The sequence below is a fragment of the Colletes latitarsis genome, chromosome 10 (genome assembly GCF_051014445.1).
Source record: "Colletes latitarsis isolate SP2378_abdomen chromosome 10, iyColLati1, whole genome shotgun sequence".
In the NCBI taxonomy this organism is placed as follows: domain Eukaryota; kingdom Metazoa; phylum Arthropoda; class Insecta; order Hymenoptera; family Colletidae; genus Colletes; species Colletes latitarsis.
In genome coordinates this window covers 31818267-31841577 of record NC_135143.1, presented here as the reverse complement: position 1 = coordinate 31841577, position 23311 = coordinate 31818267, and the positions used below count along the sequence as shown (strand labels likewise).

The 23311-nt window shown below is 32.0% G+C and overlaps 5 protein-coding genes across 5 annotated transcripts; 3 read left to right on the top strand and 2 right to left on the bottom strand.

Moving 5' to 3' along the window:
- Positions 1-390: 390 nt before the first annotated feature.
- Fbxl7 (F-box and leucine-rich repeat protein 7) lies at positions 391-2844 on the bottom strand. Its single transcript, XM_076774008.1, has 2 exons — positions 2563-2844; positions 391-2066 (listed from the first exon to the last, which is right to left on the bottom strand). Exon 2 carries the CDS (start codon positions 2051-2053, stop codon positions 737-739), a length of 1317 nt encoding a protein of 438 aa, XP_076630123.1. The 5' UTR covers positions 2054-2066; positions 2563-2844; the 3' UTR covers positions 391-736.
- Positions 2845-3666: 822 nt separating this feature from the next.
- Positions 3667-6389, top strand: Slu7 (Pre-mRNA-splicing factor Slu7). The gene is made up of 5 exons (XM_076773952.1): positions 3667-4193; positions 4295-4566; positions 4660-4983; positions 5233-5530; positions 5608-6389. Exons 1-5 carry the CDS (start codon positions 3966-3968, stop codon positions 6208-6210), a joined length of 1725 nt encoding a protein of 574 aa, XP_076630067.1. The 5' UTR covers positions 3667-3965; the 3' UTR covers positions 6211-6389.
- Positions 6390-7047: 658 nt separating this feature from the next.
- Positions 7048-17512, top strand: LOC143346405 (cytosol aminopeptidase). Its single transcript, XM_076774473.1, has 8 exons — positions 7048-7267; positions 7615-7730; positions 13451-13614; positions 13739-13913; positions 14492-14816; positions 15031-15299; positions 15408-15586; positions 16178-17512. Exons 1-8 carry the CDS (start codon positions 7184-7186, stop codon positions 16405-16407), a joined length of 1542 nt encoding a protein of 513 aa, XP_076630588.1. The 5' UTR covers positions 7048-7183; the 3' UTR covers positions 16408-17512.
- On the top strand, positions 8297-13437 carry LOC143346402 (E3 ubiquitin-protein ligase COP1-like). Its single transcript, XM_076774467.1, has one exon. It carries the CDS (start codon positions 8581-8583, stop codon positions 10642-10644), a length of 2064 nt encoding a protein of 687 aa, XP_076630582.1. The 5' UTR covers positions 8297-8580; the 3' UTR covers positions 10645-13437.
- Med28 (mediator complex subunit 28) lies at positions 16796-22496 on the bottom strand. Its single transcript, XM_076774483.1, has 4 exons — positions 22362-22496; positions 21907-22261; positions 21673-21848; positions 16796-19624 (listed from the first exon to the last, which is right to left on the bottom strand). The coding sequence occupies exons 1-4, from the start codon at positions 22419-22421 to the stop codon at positions 19406-19408; spliced, it is 810 nt and encodes a 269-aa protein (XP_076630598.1). The 5' UTR covers positions 22422-22496; the 3' UTR covers positions 16796-19405.
- Between the last annotated feature and the right edge of the window lie 815 nt (positions 22497-23311).

Below are 23311 nucleotides of genomic sequence, written 5' to 3'. Positions count from 1 at the left end.
CCGCCTGTCGCCAGTCTATGTATTTCACAACAGCTTGAATTTGGCAGAAGCTCTTTATTTTTCAATTCGACACTTTTAAATTGAACATTTTATAAATATTTAAATATACATCTACATAGTTTTGTCGTTAAGTAAATTAATTTTCGACAGACAAATACTACTGAAAAAGAGAAACTAAAACAAACTGTCGGCCGAAACAATTCCAACGCGGAAAGAGCGTATGATAGTTAATACTACAATAAGATTCATTAATGCGAAAATAAATGCTACGTGTTTCTATTTTAAAGTAAACTTTATATATTTGTACGTCAGAAAATAAATGTTTACTTTTAAACGTTCCACAAGAGAAAGCAACTTATAGAATCTAGGTAAAAACATAGTAAAATATTAAGGTAATCCTTAAAATATTATCAAATTTCGAAAAAGTTTTATTTATAAAATAAATATAGAAATTACATGAAATTCAAAAAATTACTTTCACATATTAATTTATAAAATCAATAAATAGCAGGGGGTGATATTTGGAAATTATAAAACATATATTATGTATATATATGTATACACATACATATACATATACGTCTATATGACTCATAGTATATGATATGTATGTATCTATATTTTCACAATTGCTGGGTAGTTGTCTTTTTACAAATTAGCATCTAGATGAGTGACAAACCAAGAGTTGTTAATAAATAGATTGTAAATATAGTAAGCGAAAAATGATTTAGAAGACTCAGCTTGAAAAGCCAGGATTAGTGTGTTCTATGATGCATCTGCGGCAGTAACGTTTCACTGCTCGATATCCAACCCATGTGACCCTAGGACATTCACCGATATTGAGTTGCCTCAATCCTCGTACATAATATGCTAATGCTTCCAATCCAGCATCTGTGACGCGCTCGCAACCACACAATGATAATTTTTTTAAATTTGGGCATCCGGTGGATAGAGCTTCGAGAGTTGCATCACCGATATCACACTTTCCTATATCAAGAGCCCTCAACCGTGGACAACCACGCGCCAAAGCTAACGTAGCACTGTCGCTAAGTGCTTCACAGCCACGAGCATTCAAATACCTCAATTTGTAACAATGCCTAGCAACAACAAACAGACCAGCATCTGACACACGATCACATTTTCCCACCGAGAAGTAACGCAACGATGGGCCAAGTCGTGCCGCTAATTCGCGTACTCCAAAATCTGTGATCTTTATACAATCCGAGACGGACAATTGTCTTAGGCTGCCGCAATAAGAAGCAATAGCTACGAGACTGGCATCGGTTATACGCACACAACGTCGTAAATACAAACAAGCAAGATGCGGCATGCGAGAAAGTGTCAGCACCAAGCCAGAATCTTCTAGACCATGGCAATCGCTGAGATCCAATGATTGCAACTGCAACGTCGTTATTCGGCTACATGCTCTTGTTACGCCAATGCATCCTGTCAAGTCCAATTCCTTCAAATGTATACAGTTGTCTAAAATAGCAGCAACATTTGTGTCTGTGACCCGTCGCGAATGTCGTAAAACTAAGGAAGTTAAACTTAAAAACGGTAACTGGGCGAAAATCCCAGCTAGACCAACAGCACCTTCGAGTACAAGACGACGAATGCAAGTATGACATCCTTGTCTAGTCAATGCATTCAATGCAACGGTTGCATTTTGGGGATAGCGTACTACTACTTCTTTCCAAAGAGATGGATGCCACGCTATCTCCCATAGACGTCTACAAGTTTGAGCAATTGCACAGAGATCTCTGGTACCCAGCCAACTGAATATCTTCAATAATAAGGTATCGTCCAGCTGGCAAAGATCCGTAACATAGACACACTTTTGTTGGAGCAAAGTTTGCTGTCTAATCGGAATTGATATTGCAACCGTTGATGATGTGGAGCGGCAGGCATTGTTGTCTAAAGTATGATATCCTAAATCAATTGCATCCGAAGTTGGTCTGTAGAGACCCACTTTTTGCGACGAATATACAGTCTCCCTCTCAGAGTTGCCTTTTTCCCCAAAGGATGGTAGGAGTAACGGACATGATCCATCCATTCCATGCTCTATTCTGAATTATGAAAGATAAAAATACATATTATAGCGTATACAGTCCAGTAAACATTAAATTCATATTTAATAATATAAATATAATATAATAAAATATAAATAAACTATGGTTGTTTGGAATATATATGCTAAAATAATTGTTTTGAATATATACAAGCAAAATATATACTTGTACTTTAAATGGGAATATGTTTCCAAAGGTATGTATAATTCACTAAAATGTTGTCTTACAATTTAATTGGAATATTTTACAATCTCGATAATTTCTCACAATTTATTTGTTAGTTGCATTCATATTGTTAAGTGATATTTATATTTTTCTGCTAAAGTTGCAGAAACAAAGTATATAAAGAACAAAAATAATTTTAAAAAACAGCTTTTGCATTAGGGCTTAAATTTCGCGGGCGTATTAACAATTAATTAATTGATTTTCTTAATAAATTAAACAAATGACATAATGCTTCGTGCGGAACAAATTTTTATAAACATTTACTTACTAATATGCGACAAGCAAAAGAATCAGCAACAATACGTGACATTACGAAACAGTATCGATCTATCTAGCACTGCCTCCATTTTGATCTTACATTCCAATTCTTGAAGCAGCTGTTTCTTGCAATGAAACTAGAACATATTACTGTTTTTAAATGTATTAACTATTATACATACTTTAAAACAAATTAATTATACATTCCGGATCAATAATCGAAGCGAATGTATTGAATTTGATACATGATATTTATAAGGCCCCAATACTGTCGATAAATCCCCACTTTTTTAACGTGGTCCGTTTAAGGTGATTTTCATCAATGAAGTTAATAATTTTTGATTTTTAAATAGGATTCTAAAAATTCATACATCATCTTTCATGGTATGAACTATATGTGTATATGTTGGGTAAAGTAAATCGGTAAAAATGATTCCTTGGTTAAAAATAAATTGGAAATGTTGAATAACATTCTGTTGTACGAAGCTTTATTCATTAAAATTACTTTTTTCATCAAAATAATTACAAAACGTTAGTCGGAACTACTGTTTACTACGACATTTTCAGTTTCTACCGAACGATATCACTGTGCAATTACTTGGAAATTCATAAATAAAATATGTCTGTTTTCTATGTTAGTTTCCCTTCTATGAGCGTATAACAATTTCAAGCTTGTAAAATTCAAATGTATTCACTGCTTTCCTCGTAGAGATTACCTAAAATTATAGAGTATATAATTCTTATCAATTTTTATTTTCTTGCGATAACAACAAGCGTAACTTTTCACCGCAACGTCTTCTTATATCTATAGTAATTCTACTCAAATTAAAGAAATATTTTTTATTAAAAATACATCTGGACCGACTGAAAATATATAAAACAGAAACAGAAACCCTTGCATCAGTCTTTATATTTATTATACTAAAGGGAAATAAAGTATTCAAAGTTAAAGTCGATCAGGTACATTAATTAGAGATTAATATTAATCTTTGCAATAATCTTTGCATTTGCAAAATTAATAATCAGAAATACAAGTGGGGTTGGAATTATATGGGATCTTGCAAGTGAAATCACCAGATTGTAACGATCTAACGAGCTTTTTTTATCCATGTTTATTCATAATATAGTATTTTTTATTATGAAATCAAGGATGTTTAGATCGTAAATCATTGATAACCTATTACAACATTTAAATAACGCCATCTAGAGTTTCAGATGTGCGGTGATTAAAGCCGAAACGAAAGAAAATCAAGGAAAACGGATTGCGTTTAACGTGCAATTTGATACTATCAAATGCAATCAATCAATGGATTTTTGTGTAACAAGTTTCATAATACGAAACGTCAAACAGAAAGATTCTTCAGAAGTTAAGCTTAAAAAACTGTATTATAATTGAATTATTGTTTGGTAAAAATGGCTAACACTTTAGCCAATGTACCTGTATCGAAAATCATAAAAAATACAAGTAATTTTGAAGATGAACCCAGGAAGAAAAGTAGAGAAGACTGGCGAAAAGCAAAAGAATTGGAAGAAGCGAGGAAAGCTGGTACAGCACCGGCTGCAGTAGACGAAGAAGGCAAAGATATCAATCCACATATTCCACAATATATCAGTGCTACACCATGGTATTTTGGGGCACAGGTATATAACAGTTTTGTTGATAAATTCATATTTTTTAAAGCTATGCTACTAATATTAACGTCGTGAAAAATAGTCTGTTAACTATGTAAAAATTTTTAAAGGGACCTACTTTAAAACATCAAAGACCACAACCCGAAAAGCAAAAGCAATTTAGTGGAATAGACGAGTGGTATAATCGTGGTGTTGATGCATCTAAAGTAGTAACAAAGTATCGCAAAGGTGCATGCGAGAATTGTGGTGCTATGACTCACAAAAGAAAGGAATGCATGGAACGTCCACGTAAAATAGGAGCAAAATATACAAATGCAGATATTGCACCGGACGAATTTACCCAACCTGAATTATCTATGGATTATGATGGTAAAAGAGATAGGTAATTTAAATATCATTTTTTAATCAATTATTGATAATAATCTACATATAGCGAATATTGTACATATATTATAAATATGTATGTTTAACATAGGTGGGCTGGTTATGATCCCTCTGAACACAAAGCTATCGTTGAAGAATATCAAAAGATCGAGGAAGCAAAAAGACAAATGCGTGCAGAAAAATTAAATGCTGAGGAAAATGACGAGCAAGATTCAGATAAAGATGAAGATAAATATGTCGATGAAGTTGATATGCCTGGAACGAAAGTAGATTCTAAACAGCGTATCACTGTTAGAAATTTACGAATTAGAGAAGATACAGCTAAATATCTAAGAAATTTGGATCCAAATTCCGCATATTACGATCCTAAGACTAGATCCATGCGCGATAATCCTTATATCGGTACAGAGAGAGAGTATGTATTATTGTATAAATTTGCAAATTTGATTAACCTTCATATGGTATAAAAGTATGATTTAAGTAGGTATATTTAATAATTTAAACCATTGGCTGAAACATTGAAATCAAAGATTAAGATATGAAGTTTAATCTAATATAATCTTGTTCCATATGAACGAGTAATTACCCTCGTAGGAATTTAAATTATATAATGTATAGAGCAAACAATTTCCTCTTTTAATTAAATAAGTATATTTAATTACAGAGTGGACTACAAAGGTGAAAATTTTGCGCGTTTTTCGGGAGATACGCAACGGCATGCAAATGCTCAATTGTTTGCATGGGAAGCACACGAAAGGGGCGTTGACGTTCATTTACTTGCTGAACCCACAAAATTGGAATTGCTCAAACAGGAATATGATAAGAAGCGTGACGAATTGAAGGACAAAGCTCGCGGAAGTATAATTAATAGATACGGTGGCGAAGAGCATCTTGATGCTCTACCATCCGCTCTTTTATTGGCACAGACAGAACAATATGTAGAATATTCTAGATATGGAAAAGTATGTTTGCTTTAAAATTTATACAACGTTAAAATATGTTACATTCTACGAATTGTATAAGTTACATTGATTTACAGATTATTAAAGGGCAGGATAGACAAGTGATTCGATCAAAATACGAAGAAGATGTATTTCCAAATAACCATACGTCCGTGTGGGGATCTTATTGGCAAGCTGGTAAATGGGGCTATAAATGTTGTCATTCGTTTATTAAAAATTCGTATTGTACCGGAGAAGCAGGTAAAAGAGCATCCGAAGCCACGATTGGTGAAAGTAAAAAAATAACGAACGAAGAACAAAGTTTCGACGATGAAAAATTAAATTCATCTAATGAAAAATCACCGAGCAGCGATAGCTCATCCGACGAAGAGGAAATAAAACCAAAGATAATAAAAAAATCGAAATCTTCTAAGAAAAAAGATAAAAGACGGAAACAGAAGGAGAAGCGAAAGAATAAGGAAAGGAAACATAAAGTACAAAGTGAGGATGAATTGCAACGAGCATTACGAAAAGAATTAGAAACTCAGAAGATAGCAGAAAGATTATTGCAGATAGACGAAAGGAAACGTCCTTACAACAGTATGTACGAAGTGAAAGAACTGTCGTTGGAAGAAATTGAAGCATTCCAAATGAAACGACAACGCGAAGACGATCCTATGGCGGAGTTTCTTAACAAATAATTAAGTTAAAACAAATTTTAAATGATTATTTAACATTATAATTGTACATATAATATTTAAGTAAAACGTATTTAAAGATAAATAAAAATACTTTACTTTACTTTTTTACTTGTGTAAAAAATTATATGTATAATACAAGACAAATAGTATTGTAAAGTGGAAAAAGGCCGGTCGTTAGTAGTAAATAAAATTTTTTAAAGGTCTATGTATATATAATTTTTACAAATATTAATTCAATTGAAATTTTAATGGGATACGCTTAAACATTTTTCGTAGTACGTAATAATTGAATTTTTAAAAATTTATCTTATCTTTTATTAACCAAAACTATGGATAAAAAAATTGTAAAGAATGTTTCTCACTACTTCAAAGATTGTTATTTTATTTGTATAATTGTCAAATAGGAACAAATTAATGTACGTTACAGACTTATTTAAATTTGTTTTTTAAATGCATCGTGATCATCGGCAAGCGTTACATCGAAAGCCACCTTATGGACGCCGATGATTGTAGTTTAATTATTTAATATCTTTTGATACTTTTTTTAAAACTTATTCATACATTCTAGTTTCCATAAGAATTTAAAAAAGAATCGATAGTTCGACCAAGACAAATTAATAAAATTAAACCTTCGTTTTAAGGTCAGACTTATATAACTTCTGATAACCCCTTAATACGATTGGACGTTTTAAGCGCTGTGTGTGTAAGTTATGCTGATTTTATCGGTAAGCTCGTTAAAATTATCTGTTTGTAATTCTTGGAAGTCCCCGCCAGATGGCAATACAAAAATAAATAAATTGTGGTATACTAGAGTTGCTGATCTACACATTGGTGACCAAGTTGCTAGATATCGTATCTTTTGGGGGAAAATCGTACACGTGCACGTATATGTACATACATGCGTACACATTTGTACGTATCTATATAGATATACGTATATATATATCAACCTAAATGCTCTCTTGAACAAATTATGGCATTGTCTCTTATCAGGGGTAAGAGTCTGCAATACGGAAATTCGCAATTACGTTTCTTATCCTGCATCTCGACCATGAAGGTAATTATAGTTCATTCATGTCTTAGAAAGTATTCGTCGCTGTTCTTTGATTAAAGAAACGGTATATTTCCATTTTTATGCAACTATCGAAGCGAAGAATTTTCTTGGTCTTCGAAAACGTTCAGAAGGGAAAGGGGCGAGAAACGCTTTATCGAGACGTGGAAATTTCGAATAATTTTCGCAATGTGTATTAATAATTCTGTTTCGTTTCTTTTCTTTTCACGGTAAAACATATTTTTAACGAAAGATGCGCTTGTTTTGCAAGGCTAAAATTCCATTGTACATTCTAACATACTTAAAAGATTTCTACGATCGACATTTATTTACAATATTTCAATTTCCAACAGAAAGGATTGGTGCTCGGTGTGTATGAAACAGAAGATGATAGCAAGGTTTTATTGACACCCACGGCGGCGAAATACGATGAACTAGTTAAAGGAAAACTACAAAAAAGTATTTTATTGTAAGTTTGTAATTATTTTCGTAACCTATAACATATTTCATACTGTATTTGCGTCTTTTGTATCACGTATTTGTGTAAAATCTGTGTTAATATCCTTTTTTATGAAACACACTTTTTTTTGCACAATATGTGAAACCAGGTTGTAGACGCATATTCATATTCAGGTACAAGTATCGTATGGTAAACGTTAGACTGTGTTTTCCTCGTTTTGCGTAAATATTTGATTAGTAGAAAAGATAAACATTTTACATAAAGAACGACACAAAACTCACAATAAACATAAATTGTAACACACGATACAATTTTATATATTATTTTTGTACTTTGATTTTAAAAATTATGTGGACTAACATTAATAATATTTAAATGTTTTATTGATAGTTCCAGCCTGAAACAATTGTCATAATGCTGCCTGAGCTTTACATAATATTCAGATTTGCTTTTTCTTTGTTGTTTTAAAAGAACAATTTTTCCATAAAGTATTTTCTGTTAACAAAACTCTTGAATTTGAGTGAAATTTATGTCCCGCAAGCTCACTGGCATTATTTTCATTGTTTCAGGAGAGACTAGACTGAGAGACGGTATTGTACGCATGATATGAAGCAAAAAGCTCGCTGCACAGAAGGAGTTACCAGACATATTTTGTTATATAGAATCAGTTTAAAAACGCATTATTCAGAAAGTAACAATTTTATTTAAACTGATTATTAACAAAATCAAAATTACTATTAACACGCTTAAAAGAGGCTTTGATCAACATGAAATTTAAAAAATACGTTAAAATTGAGAAACATATTTTAAGCGATACCATATAAAATATAGCATACAATAATTTTAATTAAGAATAATAATGTCAGCTATCAGTGATAGTAACTTGGGAAATGATAGTGCTGCTGGAAGTAGTGGGGGAGCGGGTGAATGTAGTAGTCGAATAAGTAAACAACACCAATCGACAAATGTTCTCCATAGGATTAGCAGTACACTCGAAGATAAAAATAACGATTATCTCTGTCCTATTTGTTTTGAGGTAATCGACGAAGCCCATATCACGCGTTGCGGTCATACGTTTTGTTATCGTTGTATTGTAAAATCTCTGGAAGCTAACGGGCGTTGTCCAAAATGTAGCTACACGTTAACGCAACAGGATATATTCCCAAACTTTTTGTTACACGAACTAATTTCAAAATACAAAACTAGAATTAAAGGTCTCGCTGAATTAGGATCTTCGTACACGGTCGATGGTAGACATAGAGTAATAGGCACAGATATATCTTTACCGCCGTACGATGGATTAAGAGATATCGTAGCCGCAGAAAGTGCTAATCTCACCTTACCGGACGTAAATGTAATGTTAGAGGTATTAACCCAAAGGAAACATTTGCTCGAAGCGGAAACATGTGCGGCACAAAACAAATTGCTGCATGAATTTTTAACGCATTTATTGCAACAGAAAGAAGAACAAAAGAAGCAGTTACAAAAGGAGATAGCATTAATTAAAAAAGATATGGAAGAGGTTGAAAATATATTAAGGGACGTTCAGAGCAAATGTCCTAGAATAGAAGATTTGAAGAAATCAAGCGAAAATGATACTGCGCAAGTGTCGGCTATTAGAAGAGAGATGATAGGCCTTATAGACATAATAGATTCGAATATGGTGAAACCAAATGAAAAAACTGTTGGAACATCTGGAAACGATACGTTCGGTAATCCCTCGGGTAGCCAAAAACAAAATGAATACACGGCTGGGTCAACCTTGGCTGTACGTAGGAAAAGGATGCATGCTCATTTTGACGATTTTGTGCAATGTTATTTCGACTCTCGTGCGAAAGAATTACTTCTTGGACATAAGCCTCAAGGTCAGGGTGACACATGGCACGGCACGAGTTCAGGGCTTGACGTTTTTAGAGAAAATCTTGTGAAATTTTCAAGATACAATTCGTTACGTCCATTGGCAACTTTAAATTATTCGTCGGATATTTTTAATAATTCCACTATTGTCTCGAGCATAGAATTTGATAAGGATAATGAATTCTTTGCAATAGCTGGTGTTACAAAACGTATAAAAGTATTCGACTATAGTGCTGTAATAAGGGATACAGTGGACATACACTATCCCTGTGTAGAAATGGTTTCCAGCTCCAAAATATCGTGTGTTTCATGGAATTCCTTTCACAAAGGAATGTTGGCGTCGTCCGATTACGAGGGGACTGTGACAGTGTGGGACGCTGCAACTGGTCAAAGAACAAAAGCGTTTCAAGAACATGAAAAGAGATGCTGGTCCGTCGACTTCAACGATGTGGACACTAGGCTTATAGCATCAGGTTCGGACGATGCTCGAGTCAAATTATGGTCCCTGAACAATGATCATTCCGTTGCTTCTTTAGAAGCGAAAGCTAATGTATGTTGCGTAAAATTTAATCCGCGTAGTTCGTGCCATTTGGCATTTGGATCAGCTGATCATTGCGTCCACTATTATGATTTACGTAATATGAAGGAAGCATTGTGCATATTTAAAGGCCACCGTAAAGCTGTTTCGTACGTTAAGTTTATCAACAAAGAGGAAATAGTATCCGCAAGCACCGATTCGCAGTTAAAAATGTGGAACATTAATAATCCGCATTGTTTGCGCTCATTCGTTGGACACGTAAATGAGAAAAACTTTGTAGGTCTCGCCACTGATGGCGATTACGTGGCATGCGGATCGGAAAATAATGCACTCTATGTATATTACAAAGGACTAACGAAACAATTATTCTCTTATAAATTTGATGCTGTTCGAAGCATATTAGAAATACAAGAACGAAGAGAAGAGGATCTGAATGAATTCGTATCTGCGGTTTGTTGGAGACAAATGTCTAATGTTGTGGTAGCTGCTAATTCCCAAGGAATTATTAAAATATTAGAACTCGTTTGAAGATAATCACGTTTTAACATGATACTTAGCATACATCGACGTGTATTTTGAAAGTTATTTAATTTGATACTTAGGCACAGACAACAACGAGAAGTAAAAGTTTATTCTAAATGTTATAGCAATTTGTTGTAAGCCAAATTAAAAAAGTGTTTGTTACATGGAAATCGAAATTATTAGAGACTGACTTATTTCAGAAAGTAATACTCTGAGTATCGTATAGCACAAATATTTTCTTCTAATTAGATATTTTAATAAGATATAGGTATTGTTACTTATTCTGTTTTCGATTAACTATTTTTCATTTTAGATATAATTTAATAGACTGAATTTTAATGATAAATATTTCATACTTTTGTATTAGTGGCACATGTCTGTTTTTGATCATATACAGGGTGTTCGGCCACCCCTGGGCAAAATTTTAATGGGGGATTCTAGAGGCAAAAATAAGACGAAAATCAAGAATACCAATTTCTTGATGAAGGCTTCGTTAAACAGTTATTAACGTTTAAAGTTCCGACCGTACTGAATTTTTTTCTCGAAAATGCGCAAGATTTCGAGGGTATATATAATGACCAAAAATGATTGTAATTGACCCCCGCAACCGAAAATAATTTTTCCAGAATGATTTGAAATTTTTGAATTTAATTGTTAATAACTTTTTTACGAAGCCTTCATCAACAAATTGATATTCTTGATTTTCGTCTTATTTTGGCCTCTAGAATCCTCTATTAAAATTTTTCTCAGGGGTGGCCGAACACCCTGTATAATATGGAATGTGGCCTTTTTATAATTTCTTGTTAATTTGATAATACATATTTAGTGCATTACAAAATGAATGTATAGTAAGTCCTTGATTTATGCGGTTAAAGTTCGTTCCAAAGTTTTCTCTGCAAGACGAATTATCTGCTCAGCCCCTGATTAACAATAATATTTAATATTTTAATTTTTATGAAACATGGAATATAGGTAGAGCATTGAAAAATATGTTAGGTACATATTTTTTATATCAACTTATATTCATGTTCATACGGTGAAAATTACCTTTGATTTTATTAATGAAATTCATATTTAGATATATTTCTTGGAAAATAATTGAGATTGAAAACAATGTTGAGTATGAATCTTGTAAAATCAGACTTTAAACAGATTTATACATATTACTTAACGAAAAGTATGGAATATTATTTTTGAATAAATGAATATACATATAAAATATGTACAAGGACATAAGTTAAGGCACAACCATTTATCTATGAAACTGTTTAATTCAAGGACTCGCTATACTTGCACAGTAATTCTTAGCACAATTCACCTGTAACAAAACATTCTTAATATATAAATTTTATCTCACTCTTATGTGATCTTAATAAGTACGTATTATTTGTGTCTTTAGTCATAATTTTCGTTATATGTTAATAATATTTACTTGTAATTACATCATATATATTGTTTATTACTTTGTTATATTGAATGATTTGTTTTAGTATATCCTATCTGATATGTAAATTACAAGTGCAACATAAAATTTTATTATTATAAATAATCCAAAATGTAAAAAATATTTTTGTGACATGTAATAATACGGATAAAAAAGGGAATACCTTGAATTGTTAAGTCACACTGAAAATTCTCATTCGAAAACACAACTCCAATTATACATATATATATATATATAATGTGATCCTTGTAATAAATGTCTTGCCAAAATAGCCTAATAAACTAAATTCAAGAAAATAGAGGGATACAAACCGATATAAACATTACTGGATCGTTGTCTATTCAAATGAATTTGTGCCAAGAATCTTATCTCAGCTAAGGAATAGTGAATGTGCTTGAATTGCATTAAGTTCCTACTATCAGTGTTAAAACAGTCTTTGTACATTAGTCACAGAGATAAGGAAAAATAGAATTTGCAATAAAAAATAGTAAATTGTAAATACTTTTTATTTACAGAATTAAAGTACATATTACATGTAATATAAATATATATTTCAATTTCAATTAATAATAGTTTTAGGAAGAAATAATAATATTAATTTCTAGTAATACCATTATAGAAGAGAAAAATATTTACATTTACTATTTTCTATTTAAGTATTACTTTACTTACCTTCGATTAGTAGTACATTTTAAGCAAACAATATTCATGGCTCATATTTAAGAATATCAATGTGTCAATTTTCAATAGTTTCATTACTATTTACATGATAATATTAAAACAAACACTATTACAAATACGATAAAACCCCATAACAAATTTACATACTTAAATCTGTGTATACATAAACAAGGAAACTAATTTTGGTAATACAAATATAGTTTTACATTGTACTATATTATATTTTACAAGTAATTCTATATCATTATACATTTTTATTAATAATAAGTACATTGAAAATAATTGTGACGCCTATCTTTGATGTATTGGTAATATAAATCAATTGTCTTTGCTATAGAGTAGAGAATACAAATGTGAATTAATATGTAGCTCTAATTATGAGAAAAGTAATTGTAATAATTAATTAAAATAATTATTTGAGAAATTAGAATAATTTTAAAGAAGTATGGTTTAGAATGTATGCGAAGGATAGTATATTTTTAGATTATATTTTAAAATTGCAAATGCTATAGCATATGCTATAAATGATGCCTAGAATTATTGTAACAAATAAATTTGTGAATTTGTGTCTCAGTATGTTCTTTGGTAAAATTTTTAATCGTATATGAATTTACCCCTTACCATAATAATGTGTGTTTTAATATTTTATAAATTTTAAATAACATATAAATACTTGTACCGCTACAGAGCAGGTCCAAAAATTCCCAAAGGTCATGCTAGAGTATTTTGGGGTTTGGATGAAAAGGATTATGTGGGAGTGGCAGTTGTTGGTCTTGGAAAGAAAAACCTAGGCATTAATCAACTTGAAGAAGTACACGAAGGAAAAGAAAGTGTACGTACAGCTGCAGCAGGTAAATATTTGCTCTTTTTGTAAATATATCTTTTTGTCTGTATATTTCCTTAATGTTTTGATAATTTGAATTATCAATGTCTGTATATTACGATTTAATGATTATTGCAATAATGTTAAATTAGCTGGTTGTCGTTTATTGGATGATGTGGGTATAAAAGATATAAATCTGGAGACATTAGGAGATGCGGAAGCTGCTGCTGAAGGAGCTGCATTATCAACATGGTTCTATCAAGGTTTGAAAAATAAGGAAAAACAAAAGGCTTTCCCAAAAGTTTCACTGTATGGTCAAGAAGAAGAGTGAGTATCATTTTCCTCTTTTATTTATTTCATTATTAGCTTTTGTACGTAGTTTCAGTTTAGAAGAGCCTTTTAAAATGAAGTGTACTTTACATTAGAGAGTAGTAGGTAAATTTTCATATGTATTATAAGAAGTTAATTGATTTTAAAGTTTATTTTTAAGTTTACTATAATGCTTCCTTATAGACAATATTATGCATCTTTCTTTCCTAGAATACAAATAGATAAATCCATGCAGCTGCTCATCCTAAAGCAAATCACAAAGATAAAATAAGAACCCAATGTAAAGTAGTTTATTTTGCAAGTTGTACAGATATCAATGCTTGTACAAAATCTTGTCAAACCACGTTGGGCTATTTTTATGTAGAAACGAAACAAACATACAGATAGACACATAAACAAATATTCTAAGAATATATTTTCGGGTTTTGATATCATTAGATAAACCCAAAAATATCTAAAATTCGGGGAAAAGACAAAGATACAAAAATCCCTCTATTCTTATAAATGTATATTTATATGTATGGACATCATCGTGTATAATGGTTACATTATTAGATATTATTTATTATTCCAAGAGAACAATGGCGAGTCGGAAATATCAAAGCTCAAGCGCAAAACTGGGCACGCCAACTTGCAGATACTCCAGCCAATCTGATGACACCCACAATATTTTCTCAGCAAGTGTGTTCGGTTCTGACTAAATTAGGAATTAGTGTTCAGGTCCACGATAAAGAATGGGCGGAAAAGAAAAAAATGGGTTCTTTCCTCAGTGTATCTAATGGTAGTTGCGAACCACCAAAGTTCGTTGAAATTCAGTATAAAGGTGCTAACGATAATTCTCAACCAATAGTTTTCGTTGGAAAGGGTGTTACATTTGACGCTGGTGGTATTAGTCTCAAGGTAAAATCGTATAAGGTTGAGTAGTAAGTTCGTTATGTTTTTGAAACAGTGTGCCACTCATGGAGAGTTATCTGTGTACTTTTATTCATTGAAGCTAATATGAGCAACGTTTTGAGATAATTCTGCACGAACTGCATACGCGAACGAACTTACTAGTTGATTCAGTCTATAAGAAAATTTAGAAATTAGACGATCATACAGATGATAATTTTAGCCTCCATCTGACATGGACGAAATGCGTGCAGATATGAGCGGCGCAGCATGCGTAGCAGCCTCTATTCGAGCAGCTGCTGAACTTGAACTGAAAGTAAACATTGTTGGTTTAATACCGCTCACTGAAAATCTACCTTCAGGCACTGCAACTAAACCAGGGGACCTTGTAATTGCAATGAATGGAAAAAGTATCATTGTAGATAATACAGATGCAGAAGGTAGACTAATTCTTGCTGATGCGCTTTGCTACGCTCAGGAATTTAATCCAAGGTAGTCGTTAAGTAGATTTAAAAATTTCTAATACTGGATATGATCCAGTATATATATCAAATATTTGACGATTGATATGCATATATATATATATATGCATGTGTGTAGATTTATCTTGGATATTGCAACGCTGACTGGTGCAATGAGGATCAGTTTAGGAGGAGCAGCAACTGGAGTCTTTTCAAATGATGGTACTCTTTTTGAAAAGTTGAAAAATGCTGGAACTCTTAGCGGTGATAGAGTATGGAGACTTCCACTTTGGCAACATTTTACTGATGAAATGACAAGTAAGATGATAATATAGTAGTATTTATAATACTCTTTGCTAGTGGCGCGTTATACTTTTACGGGGCCAAAGACCAAATAAAATTAGGGGAACTCGTCTAAAGAAAAAAAATAAGGAAGAATATTTTTAAATTCAATCATATTTTATCGAAACAGCAAAAGAAATAAATTACATAATATAAGAGAAATATCTAATTTCAAATAATTCAGAAATAATATAAGCGCGTACACCTAATTTAATAATTATTTTTACTCTGTGCTTAGCTTAAACATTTTTAAACTAAAAAATTCTATGTATTTTAGCATTTATATAATGTACAGGAAATTACATATTTATAGTCAGTAGACGACATTATATATAAAATGCGTTAATTTTTTTTTTAATTCCGAAAGTTCATCTGAAAAAGTATTTATTAAATTGCTAATTTAATGATTACAGTATTTGTTATTCATACTAAGTTTTATGAAACATTTATTTCGAAGACCACCTTCGATCAAAACTTTAGAACATGTCTCGAAGATTGCATAACGTGCCACTGCTCAATAATATTCCAGGAAAAATAATATACAAAGTAACACGGTTTTACTTGCAGAGAAAATTAAGTCAGCTGATGTAAATAATGTTTCGAAAACCAAATATGCTGGTGCGTGCACGGCAGCTGCTTTCTTACGTGAATTTGTTCCAAACAATACGCCGTGGTTGCATTTAGATACGGCAGGAGTAATGGGTCCCGGGCCTGATGAGTTACTATCATACATACCAGCTGGAATGACGGGTCGTCCAACTCGTACGCTTATTCAATTTTTACAAACATTGTGTTAAAATTTACAATTATTTTAAGTTGTACGGTGCAAGTTGTATGGTCTATTTTTATATATACGTATGTATATATGTGTGTATGCACACGTGTACATATGTATATATATTTTTGTCTGGTTCTTTTTATATGCATATGTATAAAAACACGTATACATTTTATATACTTGGTGCCCACCTCCCTTCTTACATTCCGACGTTATTCATATCTGTGTAAATGCACTACAATCGAACACAAAAAAAAAAAAAAAAAAAAAACAACGAATCAAATCAACGGGAATGTACCTAAATTGAACCGATACTCACACAACTTATCAAATCTATAATCGCTATACGTTTTTGTACAGAATAATATTACCTTACAGTACGACAGCATTTAATATAAATGTAATGATTTCTTAATTTTCTTGTACAGTTAATTTTGTTCATATTATGTAAAAAGCTAAATTCGGTTAACGATAATCAACGACTATGTCAATGACTATCGATAACCATATTATATAAAAAACAAAAAAAAAGGAAAGAGGCATAGAACGGGAACAAATTTGTACAATATCGTACAGAAAAGAATATAAAATATATACTAAATTTATATAAGAAATGGGTTAATAAATGGTTTTATCTACGGGAGGTATATTGATATTTGGGCAATTTACGCTTTATTTATGTCGTATCTGAAATACATCCGACAGTTTAGATCAACCTTGTGTAAACATTACATACGACTTGTAAAAGTGCTAACAATTATTCGAACTTAATATAATAAAATACATGATTTATTGTATGAAAAAACGTGTCTCTAATTCTATGTACATGTGAAATTTATGTTTATTTTTTTTACCACACAATCTTGTTATGTACAGTTTTTGCTGCCACTTCCCCTTAAATAGTTTAAAATAACGAACCGATTATTCTGTCTCGTGGGTATATATCACATTTTGCATAGTCTTCTGAGTTATTACAATACGGAGACTGATGCAAAGTATTCAAACAAATGATTGCGATTCACAGAAATCACAAACAAAAGAAATATTTTTACAAAGGATACTGAATGATATTACATGTTCGTTATTTATAATAGAAACGATTTAATAAAACTGGCACTACTTAACTATATGTTTTCAATGGAAACCCTGCTTTTTCAGAATAACTAATGGCCTGCATCACGCATACTTTTATCACACTTATTTTCACAAGCATGTCGCAAACTTATTTGCAACACATTCTTAGAACTAAATCAATGAAGCATTTCGATGCTTACTAATGGAAACAAAATCCATTGTTTTTTGGGGGAAGTTTGCGATTACAATAATTTCCGATATTGGAACAATATGCAAATGAAATTTAGTGGCTTTATTGTTGGAAATTGAAACATTCAGTTCTGATCCTCGACAATTGACCAAATTCGTATTTTCATTTTTTCTCATAAATACTTGAGTACGTTACATGAATGAGATGGTATTTTGATGTATCTATGTGTTATTTGTTCTATGCAGATAATTTAAATATCTTGCAGAATTATAATTAAAAATAAAAATAAATTGAAACAATACGTTTCAATATTTAATAATAAAAAATGGTTGATAAAAAATGGATACTAAATTTCATTTATATATTGATTCGATTGCGGTGATTATAAACTCACAACAACGATGGATAGGAACAGTATCTTACAATAACAAATAAATTGTTGCAAACCAGTGTTGGGCAAATTCTAATTAAAGTAACGATTGATGATTACAATTAAAATAGATAATCGTTAATTGCTTCGATGCTATCAAGTTAAAAACATCGATAATTTATTTTTTATATGTTTAATAAATCTTAGTTTAATAGGAATATATTTGTGTAGATTTATTTTGAAATTCAAAAAAACAATAAAGTTGTAAATTTTGTATTGGTCCATCAACGTTATTTATCATTTGAATAAAAATGTGCCTAGTTTGTTTTTTAACAGTGTGTTCGAATTGTTTGCAATACACGCTAGAAAATATTCTGTAACTTTTTTTAACCTTTAAATAAATCATTAGTAATAAATTCTTAAATAATAAAATTTTTTAAACGCGCAAAAAAGAAATATTGGATGATATGAACTCAACACCACTGAAAAATTACCATTAATTTAATCAATGATGGTCGCCAGCAACTAACGATTAATACAATGATCAATCGATATGCGATTAATGATTAAGAGAGTATTCCTTTTTCCAAATAAAAAAAATCGATTTCTTTTTGTCTTACATTCTCTGCAAGTATATAGTGTCTAATATATGTGTGTCGAATGTTATAATGAAATTCGAAATATGAACGAACTTATAAGGTTTAAAGAATTTTGGGATAAGATTTTTTCCTCGTCATAAATCATGATAAGTTTGTTGATTACAACTGTTACAATGTAGTTAAGGACTTGGCAATCAGAAGAGATCCAAACTTTACAAAATGCAAGAAGTAATATATGAGTAACATATTACTAAAAAAGTTCATAAAATGAAAATCTACAGCATTTAGTTGGTCTCGTAGAAAATTTCACGAATTTGTTCTAACAGTCAACGTGTTAACGTCGAGAACATTTATTAAAAAGATATTTGGGACCACATACGCATAAAGCAACGAAAGTTTAAATTCGTTGATTTGGAATACACGATACCACGTTAATTATATCAATTAATATAAATTAATTGATATCACTAATCGAGTAACGTTAGCCACAGTTAATGCTAATGATTAACTTTAATCGCATCACGTAATCAATTTATTTGGATAAAAATTAGTCAATTAATGCCCAACTCTGCTGTTAACACGTTCATGTACAAGACGGCGGGGGCTGCTGCTGTGGAGAGGGAAGGGGCGCTGCCGCAGCAGCTGCAACTGCGGCAGCAGCAGCATACGATGACGGGTCCGAAGTATCGAGGAGTGGTGGTGGCGGAGGTAGACTTCCTCCTGCACTTCGCCCTTTTCCACGGCCTCTTCCTCGACCCCGACCCCGGCCCCTCCCCCTTCCGCGTCAACTCCGCCTTTCCGGCATTCCTATATTGCTCGTTGTCTTTTCCAGAAAAGCTAGCGGTCCTTGAAGGGCACTGCTTCCTACACCTCCAACAGGGAATCCTGCCCTTGCACCTGTTACACCTACTCCTCCTTGAGTCATAAACATCCCTTGTTGTCCAACCGAGACTCCAACCCCTTGTAGACCCGATGTAGGAGGAGCTCCCGATCCTTGCTGCACCTGCAACGTCATGTCAAACATTCTATCATAATGATATAACTGTCATATTATATTTTTATCAGATATTCTGGCACGGTCATAAAAATACGATGTCGGATGAAAACGATTCAAGATCGATGATAGCGTTAAAATTACTTAGCGTAGATACCTTGACAGTACTGTACATACATGCATATGTATGCATATATGCATATACTATAATATAAATATACTATCTATCTATCTATCTATCTATATATATGTATATATATATATATATATAGATATATATAGATTTACAAGTGAAAATAAAAGTGGAATTTTGATCGTTGCAAGCCAATGTAGGTAGTTAGGAACAGTAATTTGATAGGCAAGGGAAATGAAAGAAAGCACAATGTTTTTTTTTCACCATGAACAGAGATTTATTCTGCAAACATCTACTTGCATGTGAGAACAACACAAGTGAAATGGCACACGTATCCTTGCAGTTATCCGTTTGTACGAATCGCTGCAATGTTCTAATTTAGTATCACATTTAGACATTTGTGTGAAAAAGACACATGTCAATTTATAAAGTACAGAAGAATAGTTAGAATAATTATAAAATAACTTTTGATGTGTAATTATGCTATAGTTATCATCTACAAGATTTCAACATGTTTTTTTTTAAATATAAAGGTATTCATCCTTAATAACTTTTATATTGATGCAAAATGCATGCATACGTTTACATGCAAAAGATATTTATCATATTATAAACAAGGAGGCTTATAAATACTGAGAAATATCTTCTATTTTTGACAATGTATAATACGCGACGTAAAGAAATATATGATTTGAGAAAAATGTGAAAGAAAAATTAAAATATATAAATAGATATGTATACATGTATGCAAGTATATACTTTGTTTATGAAGTCACGTTGAAGTAATATCGCTATTTGCTCCTAATTATAATATGTACATAATAGGGATCGTTAGGTATACTATTAACGTCAAGCAGACTAATCTGTGCTTATTTAGTTTTTTATTGCCGTTATCAGATTTATTATATTAGTTTCTGGCTAAACATTTGTACGCATTTTAATAATAATCATTTTGGCACCATTTTACAATGTGTTTATGCAAGTATATCTATTTGATACTTCCTTCTTTTATAAATGAAATTCATGCTTTTATAATTTTATATCGCAGTTACTAATAAAAGCACTTTAATTTTTCTTTCTTACACGTTACACTTCTGTGGATAGGAATTATATAAGGCACTGATTACACGCAACGTTAATATACGTTGCTTTTTGTGCAGTTGGACCGAACAATTTTATGTCCTGATTAGATATTATTTAACAAAAAAAAAAAAAAAAAAGAAAGAAAAAAAAGAAAAAAAAAAGAAAAAAAAAAGAAAAGAAAAATTCTACGATTCTGACAAATATTTCAATCACAAAAGATTACTTAATACTTTAATATATTTATACATCATAGACAGTCACACCCACATGCATACACACAGGCACATACAATCATTCAATAGTGGTACTCATCTTCAAATTTTAATGGATAATATAAAAACCTAATAACAATAAATATGCCATTTCAATCAGAATGAGAGTATTATAACGAGTGTAAATAATCTCGTGACATAAGTATAATGCCCAATGCAGACGAGCAACTTTTTACTGTACCATTATACATCTGTCTTTGTTGTTTTCAATTGGAAAAACAAGGAAAGACATACGATCGTCTGCCAAAAAATCGTTCGTCTGTATCGAGTCTAACTGTATGGTGTAATGATACTTTGCATAAAAAAAAATTCTCAATACTTTACATTACTGATAAGTTGGGTTTACAACTAAGGTGAAATAAACGTTAAAAAATAATAATTCAAAATGTTACTGTTAACTATGACAGCCACAACAAAAAAAACTTTCTGTAAATATACAATTTTCGCTATCACGCATTTTTTCAAATGTTATGTGTCACATTAAAAAAGGTATTTCTCCGATGCTAATTTTAAACAGCTGCCCAAATACAGGAATTTCAGCTTTTCTCGTAACGGTATTACTTAAATACCTGTTGCTGATGAAGTTGTTGTTGCTGCATTTGATGTTGTATTTGATGCTGCAACTGTTGTTGTTGTTGGAGCTGCTGTTGGTGTTGCAATATTTGTTGCTGTTGCTGCATCGTTGCACTTCCACCTCCATTTGCAGTTTGTTGATTTTGTCCACTTTGTGTACCATTTGGTAAACCTGAAGCATTTTAAAATTATTACACACATTATTATCTTACAATCTTTTAGATTCTTACCGTTAGGTGCTGGACCTTGTGCCGGCGACTTTGCCCAACCTTGTAAGTCTGCTAACAGATTCTGCCATACGGCAATTTTATCATAATGCCTTTTTATAAGATCCTCTTTACGTGCTAATTCTACTCTAAGATCATTGATATCTTCCTTCACTACTAGTTCTGGTTTCAGTGCAGACAGTAAAAATCTTTTCTGTAGAAAGAAAGCTTCCATTTGTCTGGCAAGATCTATAAATCTTAACGTGACTTGTTCAACTTCGCTACGAGCTTCTTCCTTATCCACAGTCAAACCACCAGACACTCCAATCCCATTGTTTCCTAACCCTTCGTCCTTTGTTGTTAAAATACTCAAACATTGCTGCAAGTGATATTTTACATTATAGAATGAATTTACAACAAACGTAATATTATCTATAGGAATTATTAGCCAACGAATCAAAATAGTTTTCACACTATACCTGAAATGCTTCTTCAAATTCGTCGATAAGGTTACCATTACCATTAGTGGGTGTCGCCATTATACTTGCAGTGATTTGGTAGTTATATATAAAAGATATATTGTCAATTACAGTTAATTTAATTTTATGGTAGGTCCATTGTAAAGATTTGAAATAAAACTAGGACGTCCGTGGTTGGTGAACACGTTTATGAATCAAACAAGATGACAATAAAACATTGTAATTAAATATAACGTCACGCACAATCACTAATATATACATTAACTACGAGAGTTGAGTTCTCCAGCATTTGGTATGTCGAGATTTATGTTGTATGTTATTAAGGTTGATACAATGAACATACAACTAGCTTTTCAGAGTACACTTATCACAAGCTATCTTTAAACGGTAGTCAAGTAATCATAAAGAATATTTCGATGGTGATCGATATATATTGATTATTAATATTATTCGTTTGCATTTCTCGTGTCATAGATGGAGTAGATGAACCTCTATACGTATGTAGGGACTGCGGTCTTCTCTCTCACTTTAGCTGCGAGAGTGAGGGAAGCAGCCATGTTGTGCAGCACAACTTGTGCTCGGCGTAAAGCCGCATGCCGCATGGCGGTCTGATGACGAGCCGGCCTTTGTGCAGCTCTCATAGCGTGCAGACGTGTCCACGCGTACCAGTTATTTTGCAATAAACAGTTCCTTTGTTACCATTACGCTGGACGCATTCATTTAACCATTCTCCTGAGCCCCCTTCCTGGAGCCTGGAGATACGTGGTGACATTTTCCCACATATGTATAACTTGAATTCTTTGAGTTTGAAGCAGTTGGAAGCTCTATGAGTCATATATGGTCAAATCTTAATTTATTTCTATTTTCTAAAATCTGAATAATTCGAAAAATAAGTAAAAATTAAACTAGATAGTGCTAGTTATCATCTTCAACTCGAATTTGCACATACA

Excerpts from the sequence above, each read along its gene's own strand:
- Fbxl7 (XM_076774008.1), bottom strand. The coding sequence starts at position 2,053 with ATGGATGGATCATGTCCGTTACTCCTACCATCCTTTGGGGAAAAAGGC.
- Slu7 (XM_076773952.1), top strand. The coding sequence starts at position 3,966 with ATGGCTAACACTTTAGCCAATGTACCTGTATCGAAAATCATAAAAAAT. Across the intron at positions 4,984-5,232 it reads TATATCGGTACAGAGAGAGA|AGTGGACTACAAAGGTGAAA; the intron begins GTATGTATTATT and ends ATTTAATTACAG. Across the intron at positions 5,531-5,607 it reads AATATTCTAGATATGGAAAA|ATTATTAAAGGGCAGGATAG; the intron begins GTATGTTTGCTT and ends ATTGATTTACAG.
- LOC143346405 (XM_076774473.1), top strand. The coding sequence starts at position 7,184 with ATGGCATTGTCTCTTATCAGGGGTAAGAGTCTGCAATACGGAAATTCG. Across the intron at positions 7,731-13,450 it reads CTACAAAAAAGTATTTTATT|AGCAGGTCCAAAAATTCCCA; the intron begins GTAAGTTTGTAA and ends GTACCGCTACAG. Across the intron at positions 15,300-15,407 it reads GCTCAGGAATTTAATCCAAG|ATTTATCTTGGATATTGCAA; the intron begins GTAGTCGTTAAG and ends GCATGTGTGTAG.
- LOC143346402 (XM_076774467.1), top strand. The coding sequence starts at position 8,581 with ATGTCAGCTATCAGTGATAGTAACTTGGGAAATGATAGTGCTGCTGGA.
- Med28 (XM_076774483.1), bottom strand. The coding sequence starts at position 22,421 with ATGGCGACACCCACTAATGGTAATGGTAACCTTATCGACGAATTTGAA. Across the intron at positions 21,849-21,906 it reads ACAAGGTCCAGCACCTAACG|GTTTACCAAATGGTACACAA; the intron begins GTAAGAATCTAA and ends AAAATGCTTCAG. Across the intron at positions 19,625-21,672 it reads AACAACTTCATCAGCAACAG|GTGCAGCAAGGATCGGGAGC; the intron begins GTATTTAAGTAA and ends ATGACGTTGCAG.